General features: G+C 43.1%; 2 protein-coding genes across 4 annotated transcripts in view; both read right to left on the bottom strand.

The window, feature by feature from the left end:
• On the bottom strand, window positions 1-2,851 carry C16H15orf48 (chromosome 16 C15orf48 homolog). Its single transcript, XM_054451883.1, has 5 exons — window positions 2,678-2,851; window positions 2,501-2,563; window positions 2,247-2,332; window positions 1,200-1,260; window positions 1-386 (listed from the first exon to the last, which is right to left on the bottom strand). The coding sequence occupies exons 2-5, from the start codon at window positions 2,534-2,536 to the stop codon at window positions 318-320; spliced, it is 252 nt and encodes an 83-aa protein (XP_054307858.1). The 5' UTR covers window positions 2,537-2,563; window positions 2,678-2,851; the 3' UTR covers window positions 1-317.
• A 6,851-nt stretch (window positions 2,852-9,702) lies between these two features.
• AFG2B (AFG2 AAA ATPase homolog B) overlaps window positions 9,703-26,697 on the bottom strand; it is a 23,916-nt gene continuing 6,921 nt past the window's right edge. Inside the window, exons 3-9 of one of the 3 annotated variants that reach the window (XM_054450708.2) lie at window positions 24,937-25,095; window positions 20,702-20,911; window positions 19,693-19,885; window positions 17,782-17,912; window positions 16,498-16,623; window positions 14,001-14,160; window positions 9,703-12,442 (exon numbers count right to left, since the gene is read on the bottom strand). In XM_054450708.2, the coding sequence (XP_054306683.1) occupies window positions 12,384-12,442; window positions 14,001-14,160; window positions 16,498-16,623; window positions 17,782-17,912; window positions 19,693-19,885; window positions 20,702-20,911; window positions 24,937-25,095 (1,038 nt within the window). In that variant the 3' untranslated portion in view covers window positions 9,703-12,383. Of the gene's footprint in view, window positions 12,443-13,789; window positions 14,161-16,497; window positions 16,624-17,780; window positions 17,913-19,662; window positions 19,886-20,701; window positions 20,912-24,936; window positions 25,096-26,697 lie in introns of those variants that run through there. The other 2 variants (XM_054450709.2, XM_054450710.2) reach the window with 2 other exon arrangements.

Below are 26,697 nucleotides of genomic sequence, written 5' to 3'. Positions count from 1 at the left end.
AACCATGCACAAATGGCATTTTATTAAAGACAATCTAATTTACAAAGCTTTGTAAATTTTAAGAAAAACATTCATAAATCATAAACAAAAATTTCAATATGCAATATTCAAATTTACAAGAAAATACGCACAAACTTTTAGACAGTGCAGTTATTGCTGCACTCCTTTAATTCCTTATCCAGAGCCCCAAAAATGTAGACAAACCCTAAAAATGTAGCAGAAGCATTTCCGCACACTGGTGTCCAGAATCTAGTTTGTGCAGAAATGTTTCCACTAGATTTATAGAGTACTCTTCGGAAGAAAGAGGCAAGGGCTGGTCATTTGGTCACCCTTTGGACCTTTTGCAACTCTTCAATGGGTTTCCACTGTTGGTTGATTGTTATAAGCTGAAGGGAAAAAAGGAAAAAAAAAACCTTTTGTTAAAAATTTGACTTTCATTTGCATGTCCCTCTTTTGGATTTGTCCAAACTCCCCTTTAGAAAAAGCATCACCATTGTGTTTGTACCTACCTCTTTCCATATCTAAAACATGCACAAAATAGTAATGTGAGCTGGTTTCTATCAGTCCATCTTTTTAAAAAGCCCTTGGGCTCCTAAGTGTTATGAGATCAGAGGGAAAGATCAAACACATGTGCCCTACTTTCACTTAGCAGTATCCAGATTTTTTTTTTAAGACAGTCTTGCTGTGTTGCCCAGGCTGGAGTGCAGTGGCACAACTGCAATTCACTGCAGGCTCCGCCTCCCAGGTTCAAGCAATTTTCGTGCCTCAGCCTCTCCAGTAGCTGGGTTTACATGTGCGTGCCACTACACCCAGCTAATTTTTGTATTTTTAGTAAAGATGGAATTTCACCATGTTGGCCAAGCTGGTCTCGAACTCCTGACTTCAAGTGATTCACCCGCCTCGGCTTCCCAAAGTGTTGGCATTACAGGTGTGAGACACCATGCCTGGCCAGTATCCAGATTTTTAAGTTTGCCAGGTATTATGTGAGCCATAAGTTCCAAAAGTATATGCTTCTCATGAGTGGATGGACAATGCTCCTGGCATAGAGTAGGCTCTTAAAATTTCCTCATTTTAATTACTCAATGAAAGCACAATTGATCTAAGTTACACAGTAAGGGTAAGGTACTAAATCTATTTTGCTGACAAAGGTGCTAAGGTTTGGGCAAAATGTAAATCATTTGTTTTTAATTTAACAATACCTTTTGAGGTACACTAGGGTCCACAGTTTCCCAAGGTTCTGGATTTTTTTTTCGATCAAGGCTAAAATTAAAGAAAGCCAATTAAACATTAAAATATGCGAATTTAAACCAACACTGATACTGGGTCTATAAACATGCTAGGGACAAAACCAGTCTCATACTAAGGCATTTGTCTGCTAATGATCAGGAACCATCAGTAGTAACTAAAATTGATGGAAAATTCTCTAAGGGAGTTTCCTGGTGTGGCTCAAACATTAAACATCAGTTCCTCTAAAGGGTAGGAGGTCTGTATTCTCTTGATTGGGTTACATTGGGGAAGGATCCCACAAACCAAATAATCATGGGAGCGGAACTACCAAGCTAAGGACATGCAATAATGTTCTTATCTCAGTCTGTGGGAGGGGCAGGTTGAACTCTGCAGGTGGTGAACTCCAGGGCTCTAGGCCCCTCTGCCAGCGGTTAGAGGACTGCCCTCTTCAGCCCTGCACCAGCCTCCATCAGTTTCAAGTTTATCTTTTCCTCATATTCCAGAATACACGTTTTTGTTTTTTACTTTCTTCAACCCAAAGTTGAGATTAGGTTCATCGTAGACAACTGAATCTATCAATTCTACCACATTAGTAAAAATCTAATAAGCTAAAATTTAAAATTTTAATTAAAATGATTGTTTTATGATATATATCTCCCAAAACCACTGAAGAACTTTAAAATTCAAAACTTAAAAAACAAACAAACAAGATTTACTTCACTGCCAGAAAGTGGAGAAGGGCCAATGGGTAAAAGAATAAACACAAGAAATAAACTAATTTGATTAATATCATGGGTTTTTAAATTTTTTGTCTTTTTTTTTTCTAATTTTCATTTTCTGACCCATTGGTAGACAGTATCATAAGAGTTTTCTGATAAAAGATGCTTTTTAACCCTGACTCCCAGTTCACAATTTGGCATTCTTATCCATGGGAAAAAAATAGGAAACTTATACATTTCATAAACTAAAGGTCATCCAAACACTGCCAAAAACGTTTTTATAAATTGAGACCTACTTACATCACATCGGTTTTCCAAAGAGAATACACAGCGAACGATGAGGCTCCACCCGCCGCCACAGTCACGAACACCACCAAGGGAATGAGCTAACAGATAACACGTGGAGGGGACACATTCGAACACTTCAATATGAAACATTTGAAACACAGCAAAACAGCTATATTTATTTTATACTTTTTTCAAAATCTGTGCCATCTTTTCATCTTTAAAAATTAAAACTTTAGTCAAGATTTTCAATTGTTTTTAAAACTTACTTCCTTCCTTTTCATCAGGAGTTGGAAAAAGCTCATGATGACTTCAGCGAAGAATTGCCAAATCTAGAAATTAAAAATCCAACGTATTGATCTCCTGGTGGGCGCCAAATCGTCCACCGCGCTCCGCAGGCCAACTGCGAGCCGGCGCGTCCGCGTCTCTGCAGATGGGAGACTCACCTGGACGCGGGGCGGTGCGCACGGACGGTAACGCCCGGAACCGAACGGGCCGGCGGCCTCCCCACCTTATGTATAGCGACCACAACCGCCCCGGGTGGGCCGGGCCAGCGCGCTCTGGTCACGTGCGTGGGGCGGGGAGCGCGAGGGACCTGACTCGCTTTCCCCGTTGGGCACGCGGCTCCCGGGCGCCCCCTGCAGGACATTGTGCGGCTGACGTGAAGCGCCCGAACGCGGGCGCTGGCGCCCCCTGCCGCTCGCCGCGGTCTTCCATACCTGCCGACCTCAGTCGCTCTTGGCCACCCCTGGTGCTTGTGAGGAGTTTGGAGGTTTGGGGAGTAGGAGGTGGAACTCCCTAAGAGGGGAGCGCTGATAGCCAAGGCCTGAGGGAAAGCCAACCCTTCTAAAAGGGTATCCGGGCCTGGCGCGGTGGCTCAGGACTGTAATCCCAACACTTTGGGAGGCTGAGGCAGGAGGATCACTCGAGTCCAGCCTGACCAACATGACGAAACCAAGTCTCTACTAAAAAAAATTAGCGGGCGTGGTGCTGCATGCCTGCAGTCCCAGCTACCGAGGAGGGTGAGGCAGGAGAATCGCTTGAGTCCAGGCCTTTGAGGTCGCAGTGAGCCAAGATTACACCACTGTATTCCAGCCTGGGCAACAGAGCAAGACCCTGTATTAAATAAAATACAATAAAACAAAATATTTAAATAAGCAAATAAGCAAACAATAAAAGGGGGTCCGGAAAAATGAGCCGCAGACCCGAGGGTCCCAGGAGAGGCTCCCAGGTGCAGGCAGGTAAATTAGAATTAATCCAATCACATTAAAAGCTCCAAAATGTGGTGCTGTGCACTTGTGGAGATCATTAAAATTAAATTGTAAAGTTTATTTCAGAATAACTCCCAGGGCGTCCTGACTTTTTCTGCTAAAAAAAAAAAAACAAAAAACAATAAAACAAAAACCCGAGGTAGAGGGAGAACAAACAAAAGAATCAGCTGGGGAGGTTGTCAGGAGAAGGTCTTTCTGCAAACGACCCTGCCGGCTGGTTTAGCCTTTGGGTTCCCTCCTAACTCTCCTCTAAGCCAGCAACCTCACTTTGCAGTTTGCAGGCGGCTGCAATGGTAACAATTTCACAGAGCCAGGGGCTGTGTGTGTGCCAGACACTGAGCCAGATTCCCCTCGGCAAGGTGGGTGCAAAGTCTTATTAAGACTCAGAGAGGCTCTGGTCACGTCACTGGTAAGTGGCGGCGATGCCATCAGAACGCAGGTCTGTCTGGTGCCCAACACCACGGTTCTGTCTGCATCCCTTTGTTAAATACTGCAATAAGTAAAGGACCAGTTATTTTAAAACAAACAGTTTGAAGTTCAAGCTGTAAATTAAAGTTAAAAGGCAACATCTTAACGTTCCCTGAAATTGGCTAGACCCTGCTCTGTTTCAACCCCATTTTCGTTCTAAACCTGGGTTTTGCAGTCAAATGGACCTGAGTTCAGAGCCTGCCCCTGCTATACTTATTATTAATAGCTGACTTTAAGTAAACTACTTAACCTTCATGAGTTTCAGTTTATATATCTGCAAAATGGGGGCAAACCAGCAGGGGAGAGAGTTGGAAAAAATGTTAGAATATATGTAAAGCATTCTGTCCTGCTTGTAGTAGGCACTCAACAAATAGTTACTATATGCAAAGATTTGGTTTTTTGTTTGTTTGTTTTGTTTTTCTGGGCCAGAGTCTCGCTCTGTCACCCTGGCTGGAGTGCAGTGGTGTGATCTTGGCTCACTGCAACCTCTGCTTCCTGGGCTAAAGCGATTCTCATGCGTCAGTCTCCTGGGCATCTGGGAATACAGGCATGTGCCACCACGCCCGGCTAATTTTTGTATTTTTAGTAGAGACAGGTTTTGCAACGTTGGCCAGGCTAGTTTTGAACTCCTGACCTCAGGTTATCCGCCCCCCCTCAGCCTCCTAAAGTGCTGGGATTATGGGTGTGAACCACCACGCCCGTTCTCAAAGATTGTTTTATGTAAGGCTGATCATAAATGTAGTTTCCCACTCCCTTACTCTGGCAAGCATTCTTACTGTTTAACCCCAGAGCTGTAACTAGAGACATTTGCTGATTGGATGGAGCTACGTTATATACTTCAAAGAAAATTCAACATTAATTCTCCTTGGTTTGTATTACCTGGAATCAGAGAAGCCTTTTAATGAAAGACTTCTAAGGCTACTTCTGTCAGAAGATTCTACAAAAAAGCCTCATGTTTTTAACAAACAGAAGTTTTTCTAGGATGGAAGGAAGGGAGGGAGAGAGAAAGAGAAACAGGACGAAGAGAGAGAAGAAAGAAATCTTACATTAGTATTTCATGAGCCCAAGATTGAAATTAAAATGTGTAACCATTGCCTACTAATGACCTTAAACACAGAGCTGTGCTTTGCCAGTATCATTTCTTTTCAAAATATAATGCAGTTTTTTAGTAGTCTAGGCATTATACTGAGGATGGGGGCATAGCAGAATTAAAAAGAGTAATAAGACACAAATCACTTACTTCAAGGTGCTTGCAATTTAGCACCCATAAATAACGCTAATGCAAGGCATGATCTGTTGCCAAGACAGGTGATTAATTCTAACTAAGGGGGTCTGAGAAAACTTACCAAAGGTGGGGTATTTATTTGAATATACAAAAAGACAAATCAACTGTAAAAAGACATTTTGGGGGCAAGTGGGAAACTTAAATAGGATCCAGACATTAGATGATATTAAAGGGATATTGTTAAGTTTCTTAGGTGTGATAATGGTATTGCAGTTTTCTACATATGTATATATCTCGGCTCACTGCAACCTCTGCCTCCCGGGTTCAAGCGATTCTCCTGCCTCAGCCTCCCGAGTAGCTGAGACTACAGGTGCCCGCCACCATACCCAGCTAATTTTTGTATTTTTAGTAGAGAAGGGGTTTCACCGTGTTGGCCAGGATGGTCTCAATCTCTTGACCTCGTGATCAGCCCGCCTCGGCCTCCCAAAGTGCTGGGATTACAGGCGTGAGCCACCACGCCTGGCCGGCAGTTATATTTTTTAAATGGCCTCTCCCTTTTTTAGAGCTTGTATGTGGAAATATTTAAGGGAGAAATATTATGATGTCTGGGATTTACTTTAAAATACTTCAACTAGGCCAGGTGCGGTGGCTCATGCCTGTAATCCCAGCACTTTGGGAGGCCAAGATGGGTGGATCACCTAAGGTCAGGAGTTCGAGACCAGCCTGGCCAACATCTCTACTAAAAATACAAGAAATTAGCCGGGTGTGGTGGCGGGCGCCTGTAATCCCGTAATCCCAGCTACTTGGGAGGCTGAGGAAGGAGAACCACTTGACTGGAAGGTGGAGGTTGCAGTAAGTCGAGATTGCACCATCTCACTCCAGCCTGGGCAACAAGAGCGAAACTCCATCTCAAAAACAAAAACAAAAACACTTCAACCAAAAAACAAATTATGAATATTTTACAAAATAATAATTATTTAATGTAGGTGATAGGTATGTGTGGGTTTGTTATACTCTTCTTTTTATGTATGTTTAGAAATGTTTAAAATAAACATTTTTAAAATTCACAAATTATAGGTAGTTAGTTACAGATACAATTTGCCCATATAACCTTTAAGATCTGCTTATTCCTATTTGCAGCAATAAAAATTAAACCCAGAAAGCCACACTTTTCTTCCTTTTCATAATGCCTGGGTATATCAAGCTTTTGAGAGATCAAGGTCAATATGTAGTTTGGTCTTTCCCCGATTCAAGAATTATAACACTGTGCTTTGGGTGACTCATTTATATGTTACAACTAATAATATTAAGGCAAATGCAGCAATTTTGAATTATTTACTCAATAAATTCTGTTGGCCAGGTGCCATGGCTCAGGCCTGCAATTCCAGCACTTTGGGAGGCAGAAGTGGGAGGGTCACTCAAGGCCGGGAATTTGAGACCAGCCTGGATAACATACCCAGACTCTACAAATTTTTTTTTTTTTTGAGACAGAGTTTCACTCTTGTTGCCCAGGCTGGAGTGCAATGGTGCAATCTCAGCCCACTGCAACCTCTACCTCCCAGGTTCAAGCAATTCTCCTGCCTCAGCCTCCTGAGTAGCTGGGATCACAGACCCACCACGTCCAACTAATTTTTTGTATTTTTAGTAGAGACAGGGTTTTACCATGTTGGTCAGGCTGGTTTTGAACTCCTGACCTCAAGTGATCCACCTACCTCGGCCTCCCAAAGTGCTGGGATTACAGGCATGAGCCACTGCGCCCAGTCTACAAAAAATTTTAATAATTAGCTGAGTATGGTGATGTGGGCCTGTAGTCCCAGCTACTTGAGAGGCTGAGGCGAGAGGATTGCCTGAGCACAGGAGCTTGAGGTTACAGTGAGTTATGATTGTGCCACTGCACTCCAGCCTGGGCAACAGAGCAAAACCCTGTTTCTTTCTTTCTTTTTTTTTTTTTTTGAGATGGAGTCTTGCTCTGTTATCCAGGCTGGAGTACAGTGGCGTGATCTCAGCTCACGGCAACCTCCACCTCCCAGGTTCAAACCATTCTCCTGCCTCAGCCTCTAGAGTAGCTGGGACTAACAGGCATGTGTCACCACACCCGGCTAATTTTTTTTTTTGTATTTTTAGTAAATATGGGGTTTCACCATGTTGGCCAGGCTGGTCTCAAACTCCTGACCTCAACTGATCCGCCTGCCTCGGCCTCCCAAAGTGCTGGGATTATAGACGTGAGCCACTGCGCCCGGCCCAAAACCCTGTTTCTTAAAAAAACAACAACAAAAAACTGTCACCAAAACAAGTACAGTTGACCCTTGAACAACTTGGGGATTAGGGGGACTTACACACCCCTGCTCTCCACATAGTCAGAAATCTGCATATAACTTTTGACTCCCCCAATATTTAACTACTAATAATCCAATGTTGACCAGAAGCCTTACTGATAAACAGTTGATTAACACATATTTTGCTTTTTATATAGATAAATTTCTTACAATAAAGCAAGCAAGAGAAAATAAAAATGTTATGAAGAAAATCATAAAAAGAAAATATCATTCTTTTTTTTTGAGATGGAGTCTTGCTCTGTCGCCTGGGCTGGAGTGCAGTGGGACAATGTCAGCTCACTACAACCTCCACCTCCTAAGTTCAAGTGATTCTCCTGCCTCAGCTTCCCGAGTAGCTGGGATTACAGGCATGAGCCACCGGGCCTGGCTGAGAAAATATATTTCTATTCATTAAGCAGAAGTGGTTCATCAGAAAGGTCTCCATCTCTTCAAATTGAGTAGGCTGAGAAGGAGGAAGAAGAGGAGGGGTTGGTTTGCTGCTTCAGTGTGGCAGAGGTGGAAGAAAATTCACATATAAGTGGACCCAAGCAAATCCCAGCACTTTGGGAGGCCAAGAGGCTGATCACCTGAGGTCAGGAGTTCGAGACCAGCCTAGACAACATGGTGAAACCCCGTCTCTACTAAAAATACAAAAATTAGCCGGGTGTGGTGGCAGGTGCCTGTAATCCCAGCTACTCAGGAGGCTGAGGCAGGAGAATCGTTTGAACCCGGGAGGCAGAGGTTGCAGTGAGTCGAGATGGTGCCACTGCACTCTAGCCTGGGTGACAGAGTGAGACTCCATCTAAAAAATAATTAATTATAAGTGGACCCAAGGAGTTTAAACTTGTGTTGTTCAAGGGTCAACTGTATGTGACTTAAGAACCTTCAGATTTCTTGCCCTTTTGCCTGAGGTTGTGAAGGCAAGACCCCAGAAAAGAAGTTTGTCATTCAGTTCTTTAGCAATAAGAACACTTCCCACTCCAAAATGTAATGGAATTCATAGCCTCACCACCAGAAACCGGAGGATAGACATGAAATTAGGGTCCTCCCTGCCCCCAAGCCGTGTACTGGCCAGGGCGCCCAGAAGGCACCGCCAGGCCAGTACTGCCTGGGTGCCCAGGATGAGAAACAGGCACAGCTCCCAGCCCTTCAGACCCTGGCAGCCCCCAAAGCAGCCCATTCAGGACACTCACCAGCATCACCCTCTGTGGCTGCCCCGGAGCCCATAATCCCTTGGGGGGTCTTCCCCACCCACCTCTAGCTACTGCCACTCAGGCTTGCAGGGGCATGGAGACATGGCTGCTTGGTTCCTACCCCAGGAATTTAGATTTTTTTTTTTTTTTTAGGATGGAGTCTCGATCTGTCACCCAGGCTGGAGTACAGTGGTGTGATCTTGGCTTACTGAAACCTCTGCCTCCCGGGTTCAAGCAATCCTCTTGCCTCAGCCTCCCGAGTAGCTAGGATTACAGGCATGAGCCATTACGCCCAGCTATTTTTTTTTTAAGTAGAGACGGGGTTTCACCATGTCGGCCAGGGTGGTCTCAAACTCCTGACCAGCCTGAGTCAGGTGAGGTGATCCGCCGGCCTCAGCCTCCCAAAGTGCTGGGATTACAGGCGTGAGCCACCATGCCCAGCCAGGAATTTAGATTTTAATCAGCCCAGCTCAGGCTTTTCTGAGAAAAATAGAGATTTCATTATTAAATATTTTTTGTTGAAATTCTTTCTCCCTGTTCCTGATGATGGATGTGTTAATCCCGACACCTCATCCTTCAGCTCATAAGCCTTATGACCAGGCTTATAACACTGGATTCGCTGAATTTTGGAGGTTTCAGGGATGTTCTATGTTTAAGGTTAGTCAGCCTTAAGCAATAATGTGGCCCAGAAAGCAGTTTGAGTTCAGTTTATAGGGAAAACTGTTCACACTTCCCAGTATACCAGAAAGAAGGTGTTCAGAAGCTGGTGTTTTAATTTTCTCGCAGATCAAGAATACAGCTTTTGGAAGTTGCCCAGAGCCATTCTAAAATCAGATTCGAACAGGATCAAAGAAATTCTTGATCTCATTTTGTCATCTATTGAGCATTTCAGTGAGAAGAGACACATAGTCTTTATGCTCAGGAAGCTTCCAATGTTCTGTTGAGAAGTTACAGAGTCATCCCTCTATATCTGCAGGGAATCGGTTCCAGGACCCCTCTCAGACACCAAAATCCACAAATACTCAAGTCCCTGGTATAAAATGGTATAGTATATGCAGGTTGCCTACACACATCCTCCTGGTTATACTTTAAAAAACATCTCTAAATTACTTATAATACCTAATATAATATAAATGCTATGCAAGTAATTGTTACACTACTGTATTTTATTTGTGATTTTTAAAAATTTGTATTTATTTATTTGATACAGTCTTGCTTGGTCGCCCAGGCTAGAGTGCAGTGGTGTGATTTTGGCTCACTGCAACCTCTGCCTCCTGGGTTCAAGCAATTCTCCCACCTGAGCCCCAGAGTAGCTGGGATTACAGACCCACACCACCATGCCCCAGCTAATTTTTTGTATTTTTAGTAGAGATGGGTTTTCACCATGGTGACCAGGTTGGTCTTGAACTCCTGACCTCAGGTGATCTGCCCGCCTCGGCCTTCCAAAGTGCTGGGATTATAGGTGTGAGCCATCATGCCTGGCCTACTTTTTATTGTTGTATCATTTTTGTTTGTTTTTTCAAGTATTTTCAACCCACACGGTTGGCTGAATCTGCCCATGTGGAACCCACAGATGAGGAGGGCTGTCTTTAATTACAATTTAAAAAGACATCTTCAAATCAGCTCAGCCTTGAACAAGCATGGTTGCTAAATTACCAGACTACTAGAAACTTTCTGGAAAAGAACAGGGGCCCACAGCTAGATGTCTGAGTTAAGGGGTTCAGGCCAGGGTTTGTCAGGTGCAGGATGGCTGCCTTGTTCAATAAGATCAATAACCAACAAAGAAAATGTATAGTAAGAATTCCAGTAAGTTTTCTAGGTATTTTCATATTACTCAAAAGCAAAGGTCAGTGTGTTAGAATAATTTTTTTTTTTTTGCTTTTTTTTTTTTTAATTAAGTATTTATTGATCATTCTTGGGTGTTTCTCGGAGAGGGGAATATGGCAGGGTCATAGGATAATAATGGAGAGAAGGTCAGCAGATAAACACATGAACAAAGGTCTCTGGTTTTCCTAGGCAGAGGTCCTTGTGGCCTTCTGCAGTGTTTGTGTCCCTGGGTACTTGAGATTAGGGAGTGGTGATGACTCTTAAAGAGCATGCTGCCTTCAAGCAGCTGTTTAACAAAGCACATCTTGCACCGCCCTTAATCCATTTAACCCTGAGTTGACACAGCACATGTTTCAGAGAGCGCGGGGCTGGGGGCAAGGCCATGGATCAACAGCATCCCAAGGCAGAAGAATTTATCCTAGTACAGAACAAAATGGAGTCTCCTATGCCTACTTCTTTCTACACAGACATAGTAACAATCTGATCTCTCTTTCTTTTCCCCACATTTCCCCCTTTTCTTTTCAACAAAACTGCCATCGTCATCATGGCCCGTTCTCGATGGTCGCTGTCTCTTCGGAGCTGTTGGGTACACCTCCCAGACGGGGCGGCCGGGCAGAGGCGCTCCTCACCTCCCAGATGGGGCGGCCGGGCAGAGGCACTCCTCACTTCCCAGACGGGGCGGCCGGGCAGAGGCGCTCCTCACTTCCTCCCAGAAAGGGTGGCGGCCGGGCAGAGGCACTCCTCACCTCCCAGACGGGGCGGCCGGGCGAGGCGCTCCTCACTTCCTAGACGGGGCGGCCGGGCAGAGGCGCTCCTCACTTCCCAGACGGGGCGGCTGGGCAGAGGCGCTCCTCACTTCCCAGACGGGGCGGCTGGGCAGAGGCGCTCCTCACTTACTCCCAGAAAGGGTGGCGGCCGGGCAGAGGCGCTCCTCACTTCCTCCCAGACGGGGTGGCGGCTGGGCAGAGGCACTCCTCACCTCCCAGACGGGGCGGCCGGGCAGAGGTGCTCCTTACTTCCTAGACGGGGAGGCCAGGCAGAGGCGCTCCTCACTTCCTCCCAGAAAGGGTGGCGGCCGGGCAGAGGCGCTCCTCACCTCCCAGACAGGGCAGCCAGGTAGAGGCGCTCCTCATTTCCTTCCAGACGGGGTGGCAGCCAGGCAGAGGTGCTCCTCACTTCCCAGACGGGGCGGCCGGGCAGAGGCGCTCCTCACTTCCGCCCAGAGGGGGTGGCGGCCGGGCAGAGGCGCTCCTCACTTCCTCCCAGACAGGGTGGCGGCCGGGCAGAGGCGCTCCTCACCTCCCAGACGGGGTGGCGGCCGGGCGGAGGCGCTCCTCACCTCCCAGACGGGGCGGCTGGGCAGAGGCTCTGCTCACTTCCCAGAAGGGGCGGCCGGGCAGAGGTGCTCCTCACTTCCTATATGGGATGGCGGCCGGGCAGAGGCGCTCCTCACTTCCCAGACGGGGCGGCCGGGCAGAGGGGCTCCCCACATCCCAGACAATGGGCGGCCAGGCAGAGCTCGTCACTTCCTAGACGGGGTGGTGGCCGGACAGAGGCTGTAAACTTAGCACTTTGGGGGGCCAAGGCAGGTGGCTGGGAGGTGGAGGTTGTAGCGAGCCGAGATCATACCACTGCACTCCAGCCTGAGCAACATTGAGCACTGAGTGAGCGAGACTCCATCTGCAATCCCTGCACCTCGGGAGGCCGAGGCGGGCAGATCACTCAGGGCCAGGAGCTGGAGACCAGCCTGGTCAACACAGCGAAACCCCGTCTCCACCAAAAATACAAAAACCAGTCAGGCGTGGCGGCGCGCGCCTGCAATCCCAGGCACTCGGCAGGCCGAGGCAGGAGAATCACAGGAGCCCGAGGCAGGGAGGTTGCAGCGAGCTGAGATCACGGCAGTACAGTCCAGCTTCGGCAACAGAGGGAGACCAAAGAAAGGAGAGGGAGACCGAAGAGAGGGAGGGGGAGGGGGAGGAGGAGGGGGAGAGGGAGGGAGAGGGACTGTTAGAATAATTTTAATTGAATATTTTATACCTACAAATCAGGTTTTTTCTTTAATGATTCCCAATAGTCCTGGCTGCACTCAGAAATAAGAAACTTACCAATAACTGCTTAACATTTTATGAGTTCATACATTTCATGCAGTAGCCTCTCATCGTACCCTCTACTTCTTTTGAAGCACTTCTTAACCATTGTAATTAATTCACTGACAATTTGTCTGATGCCTGCCTTGTTCACTGGATGTTCCAGCACCCAGCTTAGCACCTTGTGGGTGGAGAATGGCCTAGTAAGATGTTTACCAGATATTGTTAGGTGAGAAGAACAAGAGTTATGCAGTACCATTCCTTTCTGGTTTTAAAAATTATCTATTCATGCATGAAAGACTGGAAGGTTAAACACTAAAGGATTTTTTTATGTTTCTGTATTTTCTAGTATTCTAAATTATTTTGTAATAAATGAAAATAAAAATGTACATGCAACCTGTCTCTTTAAAAACTTTTAACTTACAACTACAAAAGGAAAAATAGCAATATAGTGGAGAAACCAGACAATACTGCAAACAAATGATCAAAATTAACATCATCAAGAATGTACAGATGTCATGTGCCTTCAGCTGTGATACTCTGAGAATACAATGCCCCTATGTAGTGCTCCATTGGTAATACATAACCTGAATCTACCATGATAAAACATCAACTACAAGTCCAGGAATGAACTGCTCAATAAAATAATTGGTCTATACTCTTCAAAAATGTCAGGGTCAAGAAAGATTGAGAAACTGTTTCAAGTTAAGAGGCTAAAGAGACATGGTGACTAAATGAAATGTGTGACCATAGACTGGATCCTGTAATGGGGAAAATTACCATATAGGACATTATTGTGACAATACATGAAATTCACTGGATGATAGATTAAAATACTGTGTCAGTATTAAATTTCCTGAATTTGGTCATATAATAACCTTATTTGTAACAAATACACACTCAAGTATTAAGGGGGGAAAGGGACATTATGTATATAATCTATTCTCAACCCACTCAAAAAAAAATGTGTGTATATGTACAAGGGGTGGGGAAGACAGAGAAAGCAAATGTGGCAAAATGTTAAAGATTAGTGAATCTGGGTTTGAGCACATAAAAATTCTTTGTACTATTTTTGCAACTTTTCTGTAAGTATGAAATTATTTCAGGGTTTAATAAAAAAGCAATCACCCAAAAACCAACCACCTCTTCCAACAAAATCAACACACACACACTTTCTTCCTAAATTAAAGTATTTTATTTAATATGCCTTTTAAAAATAAATGAGCCTTAGCTTATCAGGCACAAGGTTTTTTTTTTTTTTTTAATTTACTTACAGGAAATATAAATACAAATTCTAAAAGTGTGAAGTTGCAAACGACAGGCAAGTTCACATTTCAATTAATGTGAACAACTGAACAAGAGTTTAAGGTGATTTTTAAATACCTTCCAAGTTAGAAAATCCTTCTTTCTTAAATAAGTTTTCATATAAAGCCAAGTCCTTGCGACTTAATGACGGTTTTACAGTCTTAAGTGATTTTAGAAAGTGCTTTTGTTTCACTGTAGTTGCGTCTAGTCCATCTTCTTGCAGAGCCAGCAAAGCAGCCTATTAAGAGACAAGCAACAGAAAACAATTTCTTTTTTTTTTTGCTTTTTTTTTTGAGATGGAGTTTCACTCTTATTGCCCAGGCTGGAGTGCAGTGGCACAATCTGGACTCACTGCAACCTCCGCCTTCCGGTTTCAAGCGATTCTCCTGCCTCAGCCTCCCAAGTAGCTGGGATTACAGGCATCTGCCACCACGCCCAAATAATTTTTGTATTTTTAGTAGAGATGGGGTTTCACCATGTTGGCCAGGCTCGTCTTGAACCTGACCTCATGATCCACCTGCTTCAGCCTCCCAAAGTGCTGGGATTACAGGCGTGAGCCACAGCGCCTGGCCTCTTTTCTTTAACAATATATGGTAATACTTTAAACTCTGAATGGAAAATCTCAGCCTCACTTCATAGGATTCTAATTTTCATGTCATTAAAAACATTATGCTAAAAAGTTCAATAAGGTGATTAAAAATCCACTTTGTAGACCATAACCTCTTTTACATTAATGGGAAAAAAGAAAGCCTTAAATGGGAAGAAAGAAAAGGCAAATTGTAGATTAATATATATTTTATGAACCCATATGTATTTTTAAAGATGAGAGAATATCTCCCTGATCGTTAAGTAGGGAAGAGTCTTCAGCCAGCAGTGATTATAAAGGAATAGATCAAACACATACCCTATGACCCAGCAATTCTCCTTGTAGCTAACTATGTTTACAAATAGACATACATAGACACGGGAACTAAGAGACATGTACAAGGCTGTTCACAGCAGCATAACTTATAATAGCAAAAAAGTAGAAACCCAGATATTCCAAAATAAAAGAATGGATAAACAAATGTAGAATATTCACATATTAGAATATTATAAACTATGCTACACACAAAACTATGGATGAATTTCTTTTTGGGTTAAAGAACCAGACAGAAAATAACATATGCCACATGCTTCCATTCATATAAAGTTCAAAAGCAGACAAAACTAATCCCCCGTTGTTAGTCAGGAGAGTGGTTCCCTTTCGTTTTTTTTTTTTTTTTTTTGGGGGGGGACAGAGTCTTGCTCTGTCACCCAGGCAGAAGTACAGTGACACAATCATGGCTCACTACAGCCTTGACCTCCAGGCTCAAGTGATCCTCCCACCTCAGCCTCCTGAGTAGCCGGGACAATTTTTTAAAAGTTTTTGTGGGGACAGGGTCTCCTCATGTTGCCCAGGCTGGTCTCAACTCCTGGGCTCAGATGATCCTCCTGCCTTGGCCCCAACAAAGTGCTGGGATTACAGGCATGAGTCACTAAGCCCAGCCAGTAGTTCTCTTTTGGAAGAAGGCAGGTGACAGAGGTTGGGAAAGGGCCCAAAGGAAGATTCTGGGGTGTTGATAATGTTCTATTTCTTGACATAAGTAGTGATTATAAAAATATGATCACTTTAATTCAATGAACTGTACCCTTATGATCTGTGCATTTTTCTGAATGTTATATTTAGTAAAAGTTTATGAAAAAGGGTATCTTAGAGTGGTTTACAAGGACCCATCTGTCCTGGCCATTGTCTACTCCTTCAGCTTTTTTTTTTTTCCTGAGAGACAGAGTCTCACTCTGTCACCCAGGCTGGAGTGCAGTGGCACGATCTCATCTTACTGCAACCTTTGCTTCCCAGGCTCAAGCAATCCTCCCATCTCCCCCTCCAAAGTAGCTGGGACTACAGGTGTGTAACACCACACTCGACCAATTTTTTAATTTTTTTTTCTAGAGATGGGGTCTCACTGTATTACCCAAGCTGATCTTAAACTCCTGGGCTCAAGCAATCCTCTCGCCTTGGCCTCCCAAAGTCTTGGGATCACAGGCGCGAGCCACCACGCCTAGCCCACTTCTTTCGCTTTATTTCTTGCCATTCTCCGCTCTAAGATTCAATAATGTCACACCATCTCTTATCTTCAGTCCTTTGCACATTTTATTCTCTCCACCTCAAACATTCCCCCTTCCCTTCCCTTCTTAGCTGGCTAACTCCCGATTTGTCCTTCCAATTTCAGTTTATACATCTCCTTTCTCAAAAAGCCTTCTCTGATGTGCCAAATCTGGGCTGGTGTCTTTCCTAGGTGCTCCCACAGTACTCTCTACTTCCCCAACTCACTACATATTTTCAATTGCCAACTCAGTATTAAGATTTGCCTCTCTGCACCACCCTCCTCACCACCCCACATTTACAATAAGCTGTGTGAAGGATGGGGCCACATCTGTCTGTTTCACATCACATGGTACCACACAGGCTTTTAGTAAATACTGCTGAGTGAATGAAGATTTGAAAAGATGAAGAAATGTTTTGAACCACAAATTTCTTCACTAATTAACTTACTTCTGTGCAGAGGTTTCTAAGATCAGCTCCAGAAAAAAAACAGGTTTCTGCTGCTAGGTTTTCTAAGGAGACATCAGGCCCTATTGGCATGGTTTTTGTACAGACTTTTAAAATAGAAAGCCTGCCCTGGAACAAAATAAAAAACAGTATTTTAAATCTTGTAACATTTATGTTTGACACAATGATTTATTAAAATATTTTTAGCTTGAGTTTTCTTTCACATTATCGAGAAAATATATATAGGGGTTAGAAAGACTAAGTCATCAATGGCTCATATGACAATGGTAAAAATAATGACATCATAAAAAACTTATGAATCTCTCTTTTTTTTTTTTTTTTGAGATGGAGTCTTGCTCTGTCACCCAGGCTGGAGTACAGGGGCATGATCTTGGCTCACTACAACCTCCACCTCCTGAGTTGAAGTGATTCTCCTGTCTCAGCCTCCCGAGTAGCTGGGATTACAGGCGCCTGCCACCATGCCTGGCTAATTTTTTGTATTTTTAGTAGAGACGTGGTTTCACCATGTTGGCCAGGCTAGTCTCGAACTCCTGACCTCTGGTAATCTACCCGCCCTGGCCTCCCAAAGTGCTGGGATTACAGATGTGAGCCACCACGCCCGGCTGAATCTCTCTTTTGGGTACAAATAATACTATTAGACATGGCTTAAGAAGCAAATACATGAATTATCAGATACAACTTAAAGGTATAATAGATATTAAATTTTATTTTTCTATCCCTTCAAAACTTGATAAAAGCCCAAGGAACAAAAAAATTCACTCCATGCCTTTCACCCTCCCTGTCAGTGGCTCTGGATGTTAACGACAAAAAATGTACTGGTTGACCATGATACACTGCATAATCTCTGTAATCTCAGATTTCTGCACTGTACTTTAAGGACAACACATTTTCTGGTTGACCACGATACATTGCATAATCTCTGTAATTTCAGATTTCTGCACTGTACGATAAGGATGCTGACTCAATCTTCAAAGCCCTTTTAACACTTTAGGATTCCTCCACTCTAGTTGCAAAATAATGCTGAGTAGACTCAGTATTTAGAGTCTGTCACAACACAAAAAATAACAACCGTATATTTAGGCTTATGTTTCTCTGTGAACAGGATCAGAGTATCCAACAAAGGCAGATCAAAATTATGATGTCATGAAAGGCCACCAGGCAAGGAAGAAGGTGGAACCCAGGGTAAGTAGAACACCATGGACACCTATATCCAAATTGGAATTCGATTCTGCTGAGCTCACACAGAGTAAATGTGTAAATGACTACCTTGTGATCTGGAGGTGGGATATAGATGATCTTATCTAATCTTCCAGGTCGTAACAAAGCAGTATCTAACACATCAGGTCTATTTGTTGCTGCAACAATCATGACACTTCGGTTAAAAACTTCTTGAAACTCTGAGGGCAAACACACAACACAAAGTAATGTCAATCAGTTGTTAATAAGTTTTCTAAAAATTATAAATCAGAAGGTCTATTTAAATTCAAATAAGGATATCCTTTTCTTGGGACCAGAATGTTTACATCTGCTTTCCAGACCAGCTTCTTGATATCAAGATATCCCAGAAACAAATCATTAATCAAAGAGCTACTTTGTGTGCGTGGCTAATGGAGTAGCTAAGAGACATTCTCCATATGAGAACCTATGAAAAGCCTCATCCCAAAGGGGAGAACACTCATCTCGTGACTTGAGTGCACCTGAGCCTCTAATGAAGGCTTACACCTTAAACAGGCTACTTGAAAACACAGATACATATGACCAACAGGTGGAGATATATGGCTACAGAAAGTCTTGACTCTCATATCCCTAAAGAGGAAGATTTACTCGACCTTTTATTTTTCTTTGAAATGACAATCTAAGTTGCAGGTACGCAAATCCTGGATAAAGAAATGTCTAAAAGCAGACAGAGAAAGGCTTTACATATACTAAGCATTCAAAATCATTTGTTGAATAATCAGGCAGCTCTCCAGTGACATAATCCCTCAAAGTACGAAGTTCCCTATATTTGCAAGTATTTTAGCAGATGCTGGGTGAATACCTGTCAGATGCTATAGAAGGAATTCCTGCATTTTGAAATGATTTGATTAGATAACCTCGTGGATACCTCCTAATTCTAGTGTGACATATTCTTAAGGAGTGTATGCTACAATTCCATACGACGATTTTTAAAATAGGAAAAGAATGAGAACAAGAGAGGAATAAAAGAAAAGAAAAAGTATCAGGGACAATTTAAGGATACCAAACACTATCTTGAGAAGAGACTCAGAAAGAGGGAGGGGACTTCCAAAGCCCATTTTAATTCATTAAAACCAAAGAAACTCATTCCTCAAGAAAACTGGAAATGTTCCATTACTAAGACTATTGGAAATAATAATCTCCTTTGTTTTTCATTCATTCATTCATTTATTCATTCAGATATGGGGCCTTGCTATGTTGGCCAGGCTAGTCTCAAACTCCTGGCCTCAAGCAACACTTCTGCTTTGGCCTCCCAAAATGCTGGGATTACAGGCGTGTGCCGCCACTGTGCCCAGCCTACACAAACGTTTTTTCAAGACGGAGTCTTGCTCTGTCGCCCAGGCTGGAGTGCAGTGGCGCAATCTTGGCTCACTGCAAGTTCTGCCTCCCAGGTTCACACCATTCTCCTGCCTCAGCCTCCCGAGTAGCTGGGACTACAGGCGCGCCACCACACCCGGCTAATTTTTTTTGTATTTTTAGTAGAGATGGGGTTTCACCGTGGTCTTACTCTCCTGACCTCGTGATCCACCCACCTCGGCCTCCCAAAGTGCTGGGATTACAGGCGTGAGCCACCGCGCCCGGCCAACATTTTTAGAAAGAAATGAATACTGGTTTTTAGGACATGCAAACAAGAATAAACTGCCTTCTCTATTAGCAATAAGTAAAATTATATTTCTCATTCTTAGGAAAAATAAAATTCACATTCTTATATTTAAGATAATTTATTATAAAATGTACCTCACCTTTCCTAGCCAAATCACAATTTTTATTAGCTCTAAAAGTCCTAACAAAGTCAAACTGAAATTATATAAATCCTTCTATGAGATGAATTCAGCATAGGCAAAGCTACAGCATATATGCATTATATTTAATGTTGGCCTGGATTTTAGGTGCATTCTGGCTAATAAATACCTCTTCATTTTTTCAGCTCCTTGTATTTACCCTGTTGACTTGATTTACTTCCTCTTCTCTCTATTGTCTTAAGTCCAACACCATCTAATTCATTCAGGAGAACAGAAAGAACTCGTTCTTGAACATCACATCCGGTCTTGCTGGCTGAGCGAGCTCCCAAGATTGAATCAATTTCATCCAAAAACACAATTGCTGGAGTGCTTGCTCTTGCTTGTTGAAATATCTTTTGTTAGGGAAAAAATATTTTAAAAAGCTATATGTTATACATTAGTCATGTGACATTACTATTTATAATTCTGGGTTTTTTTGTTTTTTTTTTTTTGAGACAGTCTTGCTCTGTTGCTCAGTTTGGAGTGTAGTGATGCGATTTCAGCTCACTGCAACCTCTGCCTCCCAGGCTCAAGCAATTCTTGTGCCTCAGTCTCCCGAGTAGCTGAGATTATAGGGTGTGCCACCACGTCCACTTAATTTTTTTGTATTTTTAGTAGAGATGGGGTTTTGCCATGTTGGCCAGGCTGGTCTTGAACTCCTGGCCGAAAGTTATTCACCCGCCTTGGCCTCCCAAAGTGCTGGGATTACATGCATAAGCCACCATGCCTGGCCACTATTTATAATTTTTAAAATAGATATAAAAAAGATTTTGAATGTCTAGGAATTGGGGAATGAGTAAATAAAACAAGAAACAATGGAGTATTATGTAAGAGTTAAAAACTGTATTTTCAAAGAATACTATAAATTTCAAAAGTAGTAATATTAAGTTTAAAAAAGCAGGATAAAGCTATAGATATATAAAACCTACCCTTGATTTTATTTAAAACAGAAAAAAAGACAAAGGAAATTCGCCAAAATGTTAACAGTAGGTAGGAGGATTATGAAGGATTTCATATTTACACTTTCTTATATTTTCTAAATTTTTCAATAAACATGTATAAATTTTTTAACTGGAAAAAACACTAGTAATATTTTTAAAAAGGTTTGTCCATAAGAAATGAAATAAAAATTCAAAAGTAAATTTAAACATATGTGGAAATAAACAAACCTGAGACAAGACTTTTTCTGAATCTCCAACAAACGGTGAAAACAGATCAGCTCCACTCACTGAAACGAAAGAGCAGTGACAGCTTGTGGCCAGGGCCCTCACCAGAGTGGTTTTAGCACATCCAGGGGGCCCATAGAGGAGAACTCCCTTTGGTTGTGTCAGGCCCATTCTAACAAATTCCCAAGGGAATTTCAGAGGCCACTCAATGCTCTGAAAGCACACAAAAAGAGAAGAGTTGTTTTAGTATAATAATAAAATGTCAAATCATCCAGTAAATTCATTTCTTCATTTAACAATTCTCAGGCTCCTGTTATGAGCTGGAAACAGTCCATTCTCCACACTGCAGAGAGCTTATAATTTGAGTCAGGTGACATCACTTCCTGTTTAAAATCCTTCAATGATTTACTATCAGAACTAGAATAAAATCCAAATCCAAACCCCTTACTCACCACAGCTGACAAGGCCTTATATAATCTGACTGTCTCCTAAACACTTAGTTTGTTCCCATCTTAGAGCCTTTCCTTGCTTTTCTCTCTGCCTGAATGTTCCCTGAGATCTTTGTGTGGCTATCCCTCATCACTCAGGTCTCAGCGCAGGTGTCAATTCCTTGGAGAGGTCTTTCCTAACCACCTGGTTAAAGCGGAACCCCCTCCTCCTACTCACTCTCTATGCTACTGCCCATCCTTTACTTTTAAAGCACGTATTCATTATTATTATTTTTCCATGTTGGGTTTGTCATTCTGCTCTGCTAGAACATAAGCAAAGATCAAAATCCCCAGCAGCTAGAATGACACCTACCCAAAGGAGGCACTCAGTAACAGTAAACTGAATAATGAATGAGTCCTCATTACCTTTAAGGTAAATGGTTTTTAACCACTTTAATCATTATTTTACAGATGCAAAAACTAGGGCTTAAAAAAAGTTAAGTAATTTGCCTAGGTCTTACTGCTAATGAGGTGGCAGAACCAATACTGACCCCAGGCAATGTAATTCAAGAGCACCAGCAAGGAGCAACGGTGTTGAAGTGGAGGTAGGAGTCAGATCACAACAGGCCTTGAAAGCTTTAGTCTGCACTGAGGAGCAGCATGGAGAATGGACTGGAAGGAAATTAAACTAGAGGCAGGGAGACCAGCTAGAAGTTTCTTGCAATGATTCAGCCTACAAAAATAATAAGGCTGGAGTGTCACAAGCAGTGAAGATGGTGTGGAAGGGTGGATATTTGAAACATAAAACAGAATCGTACTTTACATAGGGACAAAGTTCTGATGCCATGCTTTTAGAAGACAGATTTCTGACTTAGGGGATGGGGTGGCTGGCTGTATTAACTGAGGTAGGGAATCCAAGTGTGGGGGCAGAGCTGACTAGCTGAACTTTGTACATGCTGAGTTTGACATCCCTGGGGTTATTGAGTAGGCAGGCAGTGAAATAGTTCTGATGATCAGAAGAAATGTCTACTCTAGATATACAGATTTCTGAGTCAACAGTTTTCAGGGATGCTGTGGACATCAAGATCATCATAAAATCACCCACAGCTCCAACAAGAGGAGGAGGACTCTGGGAGCCTCTTGAGCACTAACATTTAAGGGAGGGGAGAGGGGTGGCCAGAAAGGCAGAAAAGCTAAATGTCTCAAAGCTAAGGAAACATAGTGCTTCCAACAGGAAGGTGTGGCTAATTTCTCTCATGCATCTTGTGAAGATGAAATGAGACAATGCATAAAAAATATTGGCGCATATTATAAATGCTCTTATCCCTGGACTCAAAAATTCTAGGGTTCACTGGAGATGGACCTCCTGGTTAAGATGAATAAATTATAATTATTACTTATATATCAGTCTGTTATGTGTGTGGTTAGAGAAACCTAGTTCATTAGGGCAGGATCACATGTAGGCGAATTGGCAAAATCAATTTCTGAAACTGTAACACAGGTGAGAGGATCTGAAGAGTTGCGTCCCACAGCTTCCACTGTGAAATCCACTATCAGGTAGCCATGTTGTTCATTTCAATTTTGTGCTTTTACCAGTCCCTGTACTGCGTCCATTTAATGTCTTTTAGATCAGAGATCCAGGCAAACTAAGGCCTTCCACCTTTATTTGGTACAGCCCAAACTAAGAATAGTTTTTACATTTGTAAATGCTTGAAAAAAAATCAAAAGAATATTTTCTGACATGTGAAAATTACATAATTTCAGTGTCCATAATTTTATCAGAATACAATTACTAATTTACATATGGTCTACAGCTGCTTTGGTGCTACAATGGCAGAGGTGAGTGGTTATGACAGAGACTGTGGATCACAAAGCTTAAAACATTTACTATGTGGCGCTCTCTACAGAAAATCTGTTGACCCCCATTTTAGATTATAATTTTCTTTTTTTTTTGAGACGGAGTCTCACTCTGTCCCAGGCTAGAGTGCAGTGGTGCAATCTCAGCTCACTGCAACCTCAGCCTCTTAGGTTGAAGCGATTCTCCTGCCTCAGCCTTCCGAGTAGTTGGGATTACAGGCTTGCGCCACCACACCTGGCTGATTTTTGTATTTTTAGTACAGACAGGGTTTCACCATGTTGGCCAGGCTGGTCTTGAACTCCTGACCTCGTGATCCTCCTGCCTCAGCCTCCCAAAGTGCTGGGATTACCGGTGTGAGCCACCACGCCCGGCCTATAAATTGGTTTTTTTGAGATGGAGTTTCACTTTTGTTGCCCAAGCTGGAGTACAATGGCGTGGTCTTGGCTCACTGCAACCTCCACCTCCCAGGTTCAAGCGATTCTCCTGCCTCAGCCTCCTGAGTAGCTGGGATTACAGGCACGCACCACCACGCCTGGCTAATTTTTTGCATTTTTAGTAGAAATGGGGTTTCTCCATGTCAGCCAGGCTGGTTTCTAATTCCTGACCTCAGGTGATCTGCCTGCCTCGGCCTCCCAAAGTGCTGGGATTACAGGTGTAAGCCACCATGCCCAGTCAAAATTGTTTTTAAATTTTTTTTAAAGACACAGGATCTCGCTCTGTTGCCCAAGCTGCAGTGCAGTGGTGCAATCATAGCTCACTGTGGACTCGATCTCCTGGGGTCAAGCCTCAAGTGATCCTCCTGAGTAGCTAGAACCATAAGCACGTGCTACCACACCTGGCTAATTAAAAAAATTTTTTTGTAGGCCAGGCATGGTGGCTCATGACTATAATCCCACCATTTTAGGAGGCCGAGTTGGAGAACTGTTTAAGCCCAGGAGTTCAAGGCCAGCTTGAGTAGCACAGTGGGATTCTATCTCTACAAAAAATTTAAAAATTAGCCAGGCGTGGTGGTATGCACCTGTAGTCCCAGCTACTTGGCGGGGCACTGAGGCAGAAGGACTGCTTGAGCCCAGGAGTTCAAGGGTGCAGTGAGCTGTGTTTGTGACACAATACTCCAGCCTGGGTGACAGAGCAACCATGTCTCAAAAAAAATTTTTTTTATAGAGATGGAGAGTCTTACTTTGTTGCCCAGTCTGGTCTTGAACTCTTGGCCTCAAGAGATCCTCCTGTCTCTGCCTTCTAAAGTGCTAAGACTATAGGTTATACACTTTTTTCCCCCCAGACATGGTCTTTCTCTGTCGCCCAGGCTGAAGTGCAGTGGTGGGATCTTGGCTCACTGCAACCTCTGCCTCCCGGGTTCAAGTGATTCTCCTGCCTCAGCCTTCCGAGTAGCTGGGATTATGGGCACCTGCCAGCATGCCCAACTAATTTTTGTATTTTTAGTAGAGATGGGGTTTCACCATGTTGGCCAGGCTGGTCTTGAACTCCTGACCTCAGGTGATCCACCCACCTCAACCTCCTAAAATGCTGAGATTATAGGTATGAGCCACTGCGCCCAGCCTTAGGTTATAAACTTATTTTTTTTTTTAAATAGAGACAAGGGCTTGCTATGTTGCCCAGGCTGGTTTTGAACTCCTGAACTCAAGCAATCCTCCTCCCTTGGCCTCCCAAAGTGCTGGGATTACAGACATAAGCCACCACACCCAGCCTTAGGTTATAAACTCTTTAAAGCAAAAACAAAGAGAGGGTCGAGGTGGGAAATTATAAAAACCAGTTTAGACATCCATAGAAGTCCAATTAAATAAGGACTGAAAAGCAATCATTGGATTTAGATGTTAGGATCACATCAGTGATAGGAGCAAGAGCAGTTTCAGCGCAGTATGTTGTCATCATAAATGCATGCAATGTTAATCTGTAATATCCTACTGGATTAAGTAGATTATCTGTCTTACCTGTTTTAACTTCAGTTTTACATCTTCAAGGCCACCAATCTGCTCCCAGTCAACAGGCTTGATATCCATCAATCCAATGACGCTTCGAAATGATGAGGGCTGAATATTTTTAAAAGCTTCAAGGAAGTCTGTTTCATCAATCACAGGATTGTCCTGGTTCTGAAGAAATACACCCAAAAAAGCAAAATCAAACCAAAAATTAGGTTGGTCTTTTTTTATAGCACAATTCGTTTTTTTAAAATCTTCTTTTGGATTTGCAAAGTTATTTTGTTATCATTATAAAAACAATTTATATACATAGTAAAAAGAATTAAATGTCTCCCTGCCAATTCCCGCCAGTAATTCTTCCCCGAAAGATGTCAAGAGTTTGTGTATTTTTCCAGTATGTTATGACAGTAAGCATACATATATCCTTTTAAACAGACACACAAATGGAACCATACTATATCAGCCTGTACTTTTCTTCTTTCACCTATCTTAGAGATCTTTTCATGTCAACTAATACAGTTCTATGTCATTCTTTTTGACAATTCCATAATACACAACTGAATTTACCCCAACTACACCTTTCTGACAAACATTAGGTCATCCCCAGTCTTTAGATATTAAAAACAAAGCTGCAACTGAAAAAGTCTTTGTGCTCATGTTCAAGTATTTGTTTATTTTGAGACAGGGTCTCACTCTGTTACCCCGGCTGGAATGCAGTGATGTTATCATAGCTCACTGCAGTCTCCCAGGCTCAAGTAATCCTTGCACCTCACCCTCCGGAGTAGCTAGAACTACAAGTGTGTGCCACCAGCCTGGCTAATTAAAAATAATTTTTTTTTTTTTTGCAGAGATGGGGTCTCCCTATGTTGCCCAGGCTGGTCTGGAACTCATGGGCTCGAGCGATCCTCCCACCTCGGCCTCCCAAAGTGCTGGGATTACAGGCATGAGCCACCATGTTCAAACTCATGTTCAAGTATTTATGTAATAATTTCCTCAAAGTAGAATTACTGGGTTTACAAGTACACACATACACAATTTTGACAGCTATTACCAAATTGTCCTCTAAGGAAGCTGCATCAATTTATTCTCCTCCGAAAATATGAAGCTGTGTTCTCTCCACACCTCTCCAATACTGGACATTACCAAACTCTTTTTTTTTTTTTTGGTGGAGTCTCGCTCTGTCACCCAGGTTGGAGTGCAGCGCTGTGATCTTGGCTCCTTGCAGCCTCCGCCTCCTGGGTTCAAGTGATTCTCGTGCCTCAGCCTACCGAGTAGCTGGGATTTACAGGCATGCGCCACCACACCTGGCTAATTTTTGTATTTTTAGCAGAGACGGGGTTTCTCCATGTTGGCCAGGCTGGTCTTGAACTCCTGACCTCAACTGACCCACCCATCTCGGCCTCCCAAAGTGCTGGGATTATAGGTGTGAGCCACCGTGCCTGGCCCATTACCAAACTCTTAAATGTCTGCCAATATGACAGGAAGAACCGGTACTCATTCATTACTGTGTTAACTAAATTTCTTCAATTCAAAATGAGGTGGAGGGAATATTGGAATTAAAAAAATCGCCTGTCTTGCAATCATGATAGTAAAGGCTGTTATGAGCAAGAATTGGATGCTATGATGAGGGGAGTAAAAGTTTATTCACTTATGAGACAGGGTCTTGCTCTGCTGCCTAGGCTGGAGTGCAGTGGCATTGAGGCAACAGCTCATTGAGCCTCGAACACCTGGGCTCAAGTGATCATCCTATCTCAGCCTCCTGAGCAGCTGGGA

The sequence above is a fragment of the Pongo pygmaeus genome, chromosome 16 (assembly GCF_028885625.2).
Source record: "Pongo pygmaeus isolate AG05252 chromosome 16, NHGRI_mPonPyg2-v2.0_pri, whole genome shotgun sequence".
Classification (NCBI taxonomy): Eukaryota; Metazoa; Chordata; class Mammalia; order Primates; family Hominidae; genus Pongo; species Pongo pygmaeus.
The sequence above is the reverse complement of the archived record's forward strand: the minus strand, read 5'-3'. Positions and strand labels throughout refer to the sequence as shown.

Excerpts from the sequence above, each read along its gene's own strand:
- C16H15orf48 (XM_054451883.1), bottom strand. The coding sequence starts at position 2,536 with ATGAGCTTTTTCCAACTCCTGATGAAAAGGAAGGAA. Across the intron at positions 2,333-2,500 it reads TCCTGATGAAAAGGAAGGAA|CTCATTCCCTTGGTGGTGTT; the intron begins GTAAGTTTTAAA and ends GTTATCTGTTAG. Across the intron at positions 1,261-2,246 it reads CTTTGGAAAACCGATGTGAT|CCTTGATCGAAAAAAAAATC; the intron begins GTAAGTAGGTCT and ends CTTTAATTTTAG.